Below are 12,866 nucleotides of genomic sequence, written 5' to 3'. Positions count from 1 at the left end.
CCCAACAGGAAACTAAGAGCTTTTTGTATACAGTATGTCAGAACTGATCAGATCACTTTATTTTTTTTATAACAAAAAGTTAAGGTCAAGGTCCCCGTCTACCTCTAGCTTTGAATGATATTTGGTTGTAAGCCTACAAAGAAACTACAGTCAATCTCAATGTATTTTTGTTTTTGGTCAAACTATTTCCAATTAAAAAATTTTTTTAGTTGTAGCTCAACAAAGTTTTTTTTAGTGACTACAAAATGCTGTCCTATTTTAAAATTGTGTGTGACTATATATTTATAATGTTAAAATAACAAACCATCTCAATTAGTCTAATCATCCACACATGCAGAGAGAATGATACTCACTTGGCTACAGCAGTGAAAGCCAGTTCTACATTAACACCTGAGCGAGCACTGGTCTCCATGAAGGGAACTCCAAATTCCTGCAGAGGCAAAGCAATGACAGCAATACTTTGGCAGTGACTGTTGGATTAAAATATATACAAGTTTACAGCAGAGGAGCCTCACAGCACAATAGTTGCACTATGTATTTGTATATTTTGGATAATCCAGCTCCAAAGTGATAAATTGGTCTCCAAGCTTTCCCTCTGCAGGACAAATTGTCGCCTTCACTGGTCACGTACAGAGGCTTTTATTTTCAGACCATTTAAAAAAAAAAAATGTGGGGAAAACTTCTGGTTGTATTGTGTGCAACATACTCAAACAAAACGCGACTCATGCTTTCTAAACTTCTCATTTCTTTACCTTAGCCAGCCTCTCACCGTCCTCTCTCTTCACCACCCTGTCATGAGTAGCGTCAGCCTGGTGAGACAAGAAAAACAAGGACACATATACCAGCATCAAGCAACATAATCAGTGTCGAAACTCAACATACATCCAACAGATTTGTGTGCTTTTGTCCACAGTTCATATACGAGGCTTTTCTGGTCTGATGGCAGTTAATGAGTCGAGATTGGCTCCCAGGATGCTAATTAATGGCTGATGTAGAGTTTGAGGGGATTGAAAGTTGACAAAGCTCCGAGACGGAAACATCTGTTCTCTGCTGTGAGGGAGGGATGTGAATGACAATTATAAAAGAAACTGTCACTGATATTTGTAAATGTTATCAACAGATATTATTATGCATGTTTGTGAGTGTGTATGTGCACAGAATAAATGACACTAAATATACTTTTAGAAAATATTACCAGGTTTTAAAAGCAAATGTGACCAATGATAAATTGACTGAGCTGTTTTAGTGAACGTTGTTGTACTTGAACGCACAGTGCTCGATACTGTGAATATGTGTATTGGAGCCATTACTGGTGCTAAAAAAAAACAGTTAAAGTACAATTCATTAATTGTGATTACTCACATTGAGGAGCATACATTTTCTACACGACTGTTTCATTCACAAAAGCTGTTTATCCTTTATACAGGATAATCCTGATATTCAACATGTTATTAACAAATTTGCATGAAAGACTAAATTAACAGGCCAGAAGTCTGTCTCTCACTACTTTAACCAATTAATGACTTAGACTTGACTCAATTTGTTCCAACTAAAGATGTAAATGTTAAAATGTGTCACATATGTATAATTTCCTAAACTGGTTTTTAACAGCTTAAAAGTTACTCAGACAAGACTCTGATGTGTCCTTGTTAGAGACTATTTTTTACCTGCGGATTAGCACAGTTTTTGGGGCTGTGGTGTAGTGTTCACAGGAGCAGGATGGTGTACAGTATGTGGGACTGAGTTGAAACAAACTGTCCATTCAGTTCAATTTATGCAAGAAACATGTCACCCACTGCACATTGTTGTATTTTTAATGGTTGTTTTATTAAAATTAAATGTTAAATGTTGGTTTCAGCCTTTTAAAATTAAATTAAATTTAAAATTATAAATTTAAAATTATTACATTTTAAAATTAAATGTTGGTTTCAGCCTTTAAAAAAAAAAAAAAAAAAGATTTGGTGAATAATAAGATAACTGGACTTATCCTGCCATACGAGAACTTTGTCTGAATAAAATAATCACAAATTTGCATCATTAGCAAGTAAACTAAAAATTTTAAAAAGCATTAAACTACAAATATTTTCTCTATGGTAGTGATAAATTTCAGTGCCTTGCCTTGTTTCCAAGCAGCATGAGCACCACATCCTGTTGGGCGTATTCGTGAATCTCAGTCAGCCAAGCCTGGTGAACACAAGACAGAGATAGAAGAAGGACATGAAGCTGTTCCATAAGCAGAAAATATTATGAACATGAAAATCTAAAAAAGAAAAAAGTACAACTTGAGATAAGAGACAAGAAATGTCATGCACACATAAAAGGTTGCAGAAAAAGAAAAACCTCATCTGGGATTTGACAAGGACAAGCCTGAGCGTTAAATCTTATAACATGAATAAAAAGATGGGAGGAAATGGAGAGTTGTTGTGGCTTTTAGAGGAATAAAGAGAGAACAAACTTGCAGAAAGATGAGAGAAAAAAAATAAGGCAAGGGTAAAGACAGCATGTGAGGAAGAGGAATACAGTAAGAATATTGTAACCATCATCATTATCATCATCATCATCATCATAATCAACACTGTCTGCTGCATCCTGTTTTAACTACACTACGTACACAGGGGAAAGATTAAAACTAGCTGGAGAACAAACAGCCCTTCTGACTATGAGCTCCGACAGCAGCTGAACCATCCATTGACTGTTAATAAGCAGTTAATTAGCTCATACGAACACCTGTAAACCTTTCTGCTGAAATAATTCCCCACATCTCAGCACAGAGCATAATTATACCCACAGTGAATTACTCCACTTTGGGTATCTGACTGGCTGGTGATCTATCTGCCTTTTATTCGGTCGTCCTGCTCCAGAATTGTTTCGTCTGTGACCGCAGTCTCTGTAATTAATTCTGGTGATGACTCTGATTGGAGAGGGATTTCTCTCAGGGTCAGCTACAGCCAAAGGTCGTGTCAAATAACAGATGAGATCGGCAATGTGTTGACACTGCTGCCTGTGTAGGTCAGTATGTGATTAAAGGAGACAATGCATGTGTCAATTGGAGTCAGATATGTTTTTTTTTTTGTTTTTGTATGATGATTGGTAGGTGCTTGCCAATAAATGCTGAAATTAAATGGACAATTTGAGCCACGCTAGTGGAATGGACCTTTTTTTCCTTTTTCTTTTCTGGAACCATAAATTGAGCAATGCCTGAGCTAGGTCTGGCAGTCTCGTCGAGCTGCTCTGCTCTGCATCGTGTGACATGCCTCATTCTCCATAATCATCTAACATTCACAGCTCCCCCATTTGGCTTTCTATTTGGCCTGTCAACGAAAATGCTGGAGGTGAAGGGAGGTTGATGGGGGGGGGGGGGGGTGTTAAGGTATTTACTCATCACTTCCCAATATCCTTATGTAATCACATCTGCAGGGAGTCTTGAGACCGGAACTGATGTCAAACTCTTAACTATGTTTTGCTGCTTCAATTAACATTTCAAACATGACTGAACTTCCATTGTCTCTCTGCTATTCCTGAGTAATTATGACAGCACAAAAAAAATACATCAGAATTCCATATTTTATCTCTGGAGTAATATGAAACTAATCTTTCGTCCTTTAAACCTTCTTCAGACTGTTTTTAATCTCTAAAAAAAAACAAAAAAAAACCTGTGGAGCTCTGAGTGTTGGTTCAATCAGTTTTACAAAGGAGGTTATAATGAGGCGTACTGCTCAAGAGGGACAGCAGACACAACATTCCATTTTATTCTGAAATGTAATTTCTATACTCTTCAAAAAAAAAAAAAAGGCAAATGCATTTCAGCTCTAATCCATAAACTTTCCTGTAAAAATGCATGGTCATTCAGTTTATCTCAGCAGTGTTTTAAGGGAAAGGAAACTAAAGTCACACACAAGGCGTGAACAGTACATATCAGGGCAATTATGCAAGATCCTATAAGCAAGTATGCCAAAAAATTTCATTATATCCTCAGTGGCCGTGGCTGAAAGAATTGGGCTGGGTTCATCTTTTATTCAATGCTAATAACAGGATCTCTGGCCAAATGCTCAGGGAGCCAAGTGTCAATGACAGTGTGGCATAGTATCAGAGGAGGCAATAAATTTGTCTGCTCATTGTCATGGCATTAAAATGCGATGGAGCTAAAAGTTTGTTTTGTTTGTTTTAAAGGCCAAAAAAACCTTTTAACAAACAAATTTAGCCGTGCGATTCCTATTTCACAAATAGCATGTCGGATTTCTGTTCTCTAGATCTTTAAATTGAAATGTTTAGTTTAAAAGACGTCCCAGTCAAGAAGTGACTAGCTGCTATTTGCGCTCAAATTTTTTATTTCATAAAGCCAATTTTTGAAGTGTGTGAGATGATCCAGAGACTATAACAGTCATAGAGAGACTGAGACAAAGGGATAGATGTGAGAGAGAGGGTGCCAAAAAAACAAGATGGACAGTGACAGTGAAAGACAAGACAAAGACCAAAGGATCTGTATCAAAGAAGAAGGGAAATAAAAAGCCAGGCAGACAGCTGCTGGCAGCGGCATTGTGACTTTGGCAAGACAAGTTGTCACTGCCAGAGTTATGTGAGGGTACTTCTGATGTTGCTTTGTATCCGATTTTCTTTTGTTGTCATTGAGAAGAGAAAGCAAGGCTGTGTACTACTCTAGGATACAGCCAGGTCACAGCTTTGTACTGTCTCTCGTCCTTTGTTTTTCTTTATCTATAAAGAATAATTCTTTAAAATTGTAAACATGCCGCTATTATGGCTTAAAAGAATCTGTAGCTGATAATGATTAAGTGCGTTGTGTTTCCTTGGTACATTTTTGTAATAAGCATTTCAACTGTGTGCTACACACAAACACGCACGGTCTACAGCGGCAGATGAAAGATTTTTGCACTCCGGGGGTTTAACAAATACACGACACGAAAATGCGAAATATTTGCCTGGTATTTCGCATCAAAACTATTCAGGCAGCGAGGCGAATCAGCGATAGTTTCATTAAAAGAAATTCAAATAGATCATTCTTCAGAAAAAAGATTGGATTCAAAACGGTTAAAATATTTACTTTTCAAAATTGACGCGGCTGGTACAACTCTACTATAATTGACATCCTTCTGACAAAACTAAAACACAAATTTTTCACCGAAATATCTGTGAAAGTGTGAAAGTGTTCATAACAAAAACAATCCTTCAAAAAATTTAATTGACGGTAAAATTAATCAAACAAAAAGTCTCTGGTGTGTCAGGGTCTTAAGGCTGTAACTTTTTATTCTAAATATTAATAATCATGCAAACTGTTCCCAATCTGTTCAAAATGTAAAGTCTATACATTAAATAGACTTTTTGAAATGGTTGCCTTTACTTCACTAACCGCATGCCCTACTAACACATCACAAACTTTGGTAATAGATGTACATGGATACTAGAGTACAAAGGATTTGAGAAGCAGTTTGTGGAAGCATTATGAATTTTACACTGTAGGTGGCAAAATTACCGACAAAGCTAAGGCTATTTGCTGACATTGTAGCTCTAATATATGTTATCTTAAACCTTAAAAGACTACGACATCATGATGATGATGATGATGATTAGTCAATGAGAAACGTAGTGCAACAAAAAATGGTCGGGAGCAGCGAAGAACATTTCACAATAAAAGCATAAGGACATAAACAACCTATACAATTCAAAATGAATCTGAATTTCAAAAAGTGCCAATATTAATCTTGATTTAAGTGTATTCAAATAAACAATCTAACGCCCGAAATCAGTTTTATGCATTTTTACCTCAAATCAGTGGCAACATATTTCCAACATTAACGACTAATCTGAATGATTTGCCCTCCCTGAATTAAGCCTTCTTAATACTGTATAAAAACTTTCTTTGCATCCTGTTAAATCCAAAGACACTTTATAATAAGCGTGACTGAATCTCCTCAAGGAGCCTTGGAGATTTTCCACGACCCAACATTTCCTCTGTTGCACTTTTTCTAAGCAGATTTGCTGTGGGTGACAATGCTATTCTTGCCAAGCTTTGATCAGAGTATTACACCGAGAGACAGGGGAGACGTCGGCTCACAACAACAAGCAGAGTCAGACTGAGCCAACCCAGAGAAGTGTGGGGAGAAAGTAGGACTACTCCCCTGGGAGACGGTTCAGGCAGCTGAGCTAAACAGAGTGACACTATGTCACTGGCTGACACACAAGGGCGACATTGAGAAATCCTGTCTCACTCGGAGCTGTGTGTATTCATGCATGCAGGCAGAAACAAATCAATAGGTATTACTTGGTTAAAAAAAAAAAAAAAAAAAAAAATACTGTCACTTTATAATGTTGGCAATAGCATTATACGTTTTCTTCTGTAGATTTTTACAGGCACACACTACATCTAATAAAAAATGATCACTGACAACAGCCTTGTAAGTTGACGTCTGCGGCCTGACGGGGAAGAGAAAGGCTTTCATGTTTATAAAAGCACAGCTCACGTGTCTATCTGCCAGCAAACATGGGTGTGGGACATGTCGAGATGACTGAAAAGCTTTTTGCAGATGAGGGACTTTTGCTTTAGAGCCAAAAGGCAATATTGCAACTGGTACAAACAGTTCACTCCTTAACTAGCTCTCCAGTAAGTACAGTAAGAATATGAACATATGTAACTCCTCTTTTTCAGTACGCTAGTTAGCGAGCTACATTTTTACAACATTTGTACAGTTTTCAAAGCGGTACTATACCAATCTACCACCTGCATGATTCTCAAGGTATGAATTTGTTTTTACTTTAGCTTATTTGCTTATTCTGATCTGCTCTTTTCCTATTGCATCTCTGTCGATCATGTGTGTGAAACTGAAATGCAACAGTCCTGCCACGATGAGAAAAGCAAAGGTTAAAGTCTAATTATTTGATGCATCAGAGACAAACGGTCGAGTCAAGGAGTGAATGACATTAGTTAACCAACCCTGTCGGTGCACATCATGACGCTGACCTTTTAGAATTAATCTGTATTTCTCTAAGTCACTGTCTGAATGCATGAATATAAAAGAGGAAATCAATAATTTAAGGTTTTCAATATATAATGAAGGGAATGATATAGAGTGAGCAAAATGTCAAGTGCCAGTTAAATGCAGATTCATTGCAGAGGGGATAATGGTCTCAAAGCTGCAATGGAAAAAGAACAAAAGTCAATAACCTGCAAATGTGTCACTGCTAGATTCTTATCATAATAAATTGATCCATTTACCGTAACTTTACGGCAGGAATTACCGTGTGGAGTCATTCTCCAGTAAGGTGTGGGGTTTTCTGAGATTCTGTGGACATGAATTGTTCTCATTACCATGATATCCTCTGACATCTGTGCCAGGTTTTTCTTTCCAGAGACATGCACTGGGTGTCAGATAAGGGTGTGGGCCTCGGTCCCTTCCTGCCAATCAGGCTGATATCTTTTCCGTCCTTGTGAACAGAATTCACTTTAACATGTGACATTTTGTTTGGTCAGAAAGAGCTGATATTCTTAGGAGAATGAGTTTAAAAAAAAACAAAAAAACCTCTTGAATCAAGCGCATTCATTGTATCAAGGAAAGTGTTATTTAAATTAATGCTATAGGCCACAATAAATCAAAGAGGAAGAAGGCAAGTGCTGAAAAGCTCAGAAAACACCTCAAGCTATACGAATACTTTGCTGGCTTTGAGACATTGCTGTGGAGTCACCCTGTGTGGGAGGAGCCTGGCCTCTGCTGACATTACTCTTTTTAGATTCAGTACTGATGTCTTGATTTGCTGCAGGCCAATTAACACCAGAGACCCCAAATGGATTGTAGTGCAGCAGGCCGTGTTGTGCATAGACATATTGTAGGCATTTGGCACCAAACTATTTCAGCACTGCTGCAATGATTTATTTATCTGCTCTGGTTCTGTGAAGAAAGCCTTTAACATGTACTTACTCATTTGTAAATGTGCCATTAATTTGAATATCCTGCAGAGTATTTTTCAGTCTGTTTGCTTCCCTCTAATAAACATTTAGGACATCTATGTTAGTGGATAAACTATTATAATATAATTTGTGCAAATATGATTTCTTGCAATTATGGTTTCATTACATAAGAAAAAAGTCCAAGGTGGGGACTTGTAAGAGAAAAAAAAATATATAATGCAGCAAGGCCAGTGGTTCAAGTGGTGTGTCCTAGTTTTGGTTTTGAGACATCTGCTGCCGAGACACCACCCCGAGAGAATGGAGGATAAATGGGTGAAATGTTTAATTGTGGTGCTTGAAGCACAGAAAATGTATATTTGCAAAACAAGAGCGTTTCAGAAATAATGTCATAATTACTCTGGATAATCCACAGGACATGCTGTGCCAGTAGACTACTACTTAACTTACAGTTGTTTTGTTTGTTCGTGATCAGATATTGATTCCAAATTACACATCATCACAAATTCATATAAAAGCCACTTCCAATTTGTTTTGTTTTTTAAAAGGGACCACTTACTGTTCTGCTTGTGCATACAATCGAAACCCATTTTCAGTCTTTTTCAAACAAAACGATAATGTCCCTTTAGATGATAAAAGGACAGCAGGAATATCATAAAAAAAAGACAGAATAACAAAACTAATGACTCTTCTGCGTTGTTTCATACCAAGTGGAGATAAGACGCTCCAAAAAGAGGAGAGGGTGACAGAAAATGTTTTTCATATGTGTGTTTGATTTTGTATGAGCATCCCTGTGAAAGATTAACAATATATTTCTTGAACCTACTTCGGAACTTGTGACCAGAACAAAAACATATGGACTTGATATAATTATGAAGTAAAAAGGGGAATGGTATCTGTGAGCAAAGGGAAAGCAGCTCTAGGTTTTCGAAGGATTTCCTGAAACTGTAGTGTCAATAGTTACTGTGGCTAACAGATGAAATGATACAGAAGCAGACAAATAATGTAGAAGATGATGGGATGAGTCACCTTGTGCAAACCTATGTCACACCAAACACAAAGAGAACAAACACTATCTGACAACAGTATGAGGTGAGTCTGAATCATGTCTGAAAGATTTTTGAGCACAATGACAATGTAAAAGTGACTTTGTGTATACAAATAGACGTATATGATGGAAAAGTTTGTGTTGAGGCCAACAAACAAACAACAACTAAAAAACATCCAAGTAGGTGTTTTCTCAGCTGTGATATTGCCCCCTGTGCCCTGGATCACCAGTCTGCCTGCTCACGTCTCCACACTCCATCATCCATCGCCTCCCAGACCTAACCTCAACTCAGCACTGCTCTTCGGTCATCTCACTCCTCAGCATTCCCTCTACCTGTCAGCCTCCCATATCTTTGCACCTTAATTTCTGACAAGGAAAATAAACTTGTGTTACTGTCTGGGTACTCCTTTTTTTGTTGCCTTAAATATTTATTTTCAGTTTCGGTTCATTGAAATACTTTAGGGTAATGGAGTTTGAACAATAGAACTAATACATGTCTGTCCTTCTTAGATGATCTTTAAAATAATAAAGAAGTAGCCTGAATGGGCGTTCAAACACTTTTACTTAGGAGAAAGCTGTCATGATCTTAATCAGCAGTTTACGTAACTTTTGGAGGCAGTAAAAGAAGAGATAGAAAGACACGCTTGTCAAATCATATTTTCATTTCGGTAACGACTGAATGACTTTGACCTTTTGACCTGTCAGCCCCCTCACAGGTCAAGAGCTTCTTTCCACAAAAACAAACATAAAAGGCACGCATAAATTATGTGTTGTTTAACAGAGCTGTGAGACGAGGGAGACGACATGGTCGTCCTTTTCCCCCCCGAAGCTCTTATTTATCTTGCAGTGTTTGTGTGTGCATGTTAGTGTGCACATAAAGTAAGTGTCCTATTTGTTTTGTCACTTTGCAGCTGACATCAAAGTAAATAGAAATGTCCACAGAGAGCAGCTGCCTGAGCACTGGTGGATCATTTTTCCTGTGATGCTTTGTCTTCGCAGGGCCACGCTTCACTGGCTAGATCATATATGACTACAGATGCGGACAGGTGGTAATCTACAGAAGCAATGGAGCTGACATACTGATAATGTTCCATGCAGGAGACAAATTTACAGGTCTGAATGACAAGGTAGTAAATGATGATTACTGCATATCATGCCCTTAAAAACCTGTGAACCTGATGATGCAGAATAATCTGTGATGGGCTTCTTTATACAACACTGGCAAATCCGAAACGAGTCACTTCTAAAATGTCAGTCTCCACTGATTATAAAAGAACAGTATTTCACTTCATATCACTGCATTATTTCCTGACAGTTTCTCTCATCACCATCTGGTGCGCTGGTGCCATGACATTTAACTAACAGCTATGAGCTAGGCGGGCGGCCATTTCATTTAAAGCCAGTCCATGCCCCTGCGGACAGACAGCGAGACATGAATGAAGACACACAGATGAAAGTTTCATCTCCCTCATAGCTTTCATTGTGTTTGTACAACACAGACACACGAGCGTGATGGAGTATTTGGACATCAGCACGTGCCCACAGAGATTTAACAGCAAGTGCAGCCACACGGTGATACATCATTTAACAATCAATATCAAAGTCAGACTGGTAAGACACTTTATATTGTATTTGCATACGCATTCTAATCCTGGTTAGAGCAACACATCTGCAATATGCCAACGGACAGCTTGTATATCCTGTGAGACTCATGAGATTCCTTTTGATCACTGCCTGAGTGCTTATGAATGCTAATGTGATCAGAAAGCTATAGAGACATATTATACTTGAAAACAAAAATAGAAGTTGAGTAAAAGTTGAAAACCGCATGACTGGACACAGTACTGATGTCCCTATGTTTACAGCGGCTCTAATACTTTTACATTAACAATGGCTGAAATGACTATGTATAATTAGAAGGAGACAGCTTCTCTTTAACTCTACAGGGTACCAATCAGCATTTTTACAGCCACAGCAGGCAGCTGTTTTTACTGAAAATCTGTGATAAACCCTCTGTGTGCTACCTGCCCAGCAATAAACCACAGCGGGATACAGAAGGTGAGGAACAGGACAACACAGTGTTTCATTCAGCTTGTCTCTGGAGCTAAAATGTGGAACTTTTATTTGTGAACTTGCCAAAACTCAACTTCTCATAGGTGCTAATATTGTTTCCCTTGCCACACAAAGTGTTAAATAAGCCACCGTTTGCTAACAAATTTGCTGCATTCACTTTAAAGATGATGATATTTAGGAACGTGGTAAGAGCCCCCCCCCAAAAAAAACAAATTAATGCAGGTTTAAAGTTTGGTTAAGTGTAGGCACAATACCTACTTGCCTCATTTTTAGACTGCGGTCACGAGTAAAGATTTGACCAACACTGGTGATTGCTGGTGATTGACGTTATGGAGGTATCGCAGTAGACACATTAACACAGGAGAGTGATTTTGCTTTGTAAACTATTTAAAGACGAGCTGTTTTTTTTCCGTTGAAGACTCTGCAAGGGTCTTGCCAACATCGCAGCTTAGCTGTGGATCTTAACGCTGACGGGAAATCTCTCTCATTATCAGACCAGTCAGCTGCCCTGTATTTTATTGATTAATTATTCTGATTTAAGAGTCTTTCTGATTTCCATCCACATTAAGTGGTCCGACCTCTGAATGATGGCACCGCCTGAGCCGGGCTGCTTATTAACAGACTAACTCAGACAAATTACTTGCAAGAGAGGCCTAAATGAACTTTTACAGACTCCCTGAAGCACTCCTTCTGACACGAAGATATCCATCACATTACTAAATGGCTTGTATATTTCTTCGACAGTAATGACTTAAACCATTTGCCATTGTGTATCAAAGAATTGATGCATGGTGCTGGCCAATACAAACTAAAAGACACACCTGGGCTGGATGTACATGCTCGCATACAAGAGAAAAACATTTATTTGTGTGTTTGAAGGAATAACACTTTTATCTTCAAACCACTTAAAACAATTACACTGCAGCAGTTGAATATTTAAGATCCACCATGTCAGAGGATATTAATTAATTCGATTGACCCCTAAATGTGAAGTCTTCTCCCTGAGATGATGGACAGCTCCTATGACGTTAATGCTTTGCTTGCCTAATTGTGTCGTCGCTGGGGAGACAAGTGATGCAGCGCAGAGAGGAGAGGGTCTGAGGGCGCAAGAGGAGAGAACGATTCGGCCCTCTCATTTCTTCCTTTCGGCATTCATCACCATTAGTGTTCATTAACATGAGTTAGTGCTCGTTAGGCAACGGTGTGCCAGCAGGCATCTGCAGCTTAGCGCCAGTTTATCTCCTCACTGTAATAGACAATGACTGAACGTGAGAGAGGTGGAGGGAAAGGTTGAGCCGCGTGGGGAAGGACTTCTTAATATTTGCCTCTGAGATTAATCCAAAGGTATCTCTCTAGTAAACTTAAAAACTGTTTAAAATGATAAACTACAACAACACTAAGGCAGTTGTGAAATATAACTTAATGCAACCAAGAATAAATAAAAACTGAAACATCATTAACTTTTTCACTTCATCACTATTTACGCCCACTTTTCTTACTGTGACGTGTCAAAACGTCTTCTGTGAAAATGACACACTGCAGATGGGGGATGACTTCAGTATGAGTCTCAATTAACCACTGATGTGACACAAGTGGGAGACTGAAGGAAAGCAATGGTGGACATTTTGACATGTGCCATGCCATGTTGTGAACTGTTTCATTTAAGCAACTGGAAAATTGTCAAGTCAAATTTGCAACATGCAGGGCCTCCCTCCCAGGTTTAGGGCCAATTAGGTGAAAGGTATTTTTAGCCATGCTAGCAGGATGGTTCTAGGCATGGCATCGTTGGTTTGGATTATTTGTCCAGTCCGCCACTTTATTTAAGACTAA

At 38.4% G+C, this 12,866-nt stretch overlaps 1 protein-coding gene across 1 annotated transcript in view; it reads right to left on the bottom strand.

Annotated features, from left to right (window-relative positions):
- Positions 1-12,866, bottom strand: part of LOC138197993 (ras-related protein Rab-26-like) — a 43,023-nt gene that overhangs the window by 1,705 nt on the left and 28,452 nt on the right. Inside the window, exons 6-8 of the mRNA XM_069149081.1 lie at positions 2,119-2,184; positions 753-809; positions 354-430 (exon numbers count right to left, since the gene is read on the bottom strand). Of these exons, the coding sequence (XP_069005182.1) occupies positions 354-430; positions 753-809; positions 2,119-2,184 (200 nt within the window). The remainder of the gene's footprint in view (positions 1-353; positions 431-752; positions 810-2,118; positions 2,185-12,866) is intronic.

This window comes from Embiotoca jacksoni, unplaced genomic scaffold (genome assembly GCF_022577435.1).
Source record: "Embiotoca jacksoni isolate LCO1_2020_lvr unplaced genomic scaffold, fEmbJac1.0.p SCAF_15, whole genome shotgun sequence".
Lineage (NCBI taxonomy): Eukaryota > Metazoa > Chordata > Actinopteri > Embiotocidae > Embiotoca > Embiotoca jacksoni.
The sequence above is the reverse complement of the archived record's forward strand: the minus strand, read 5'-3'. Positions and strand labels throughout refer to the sequence as shown.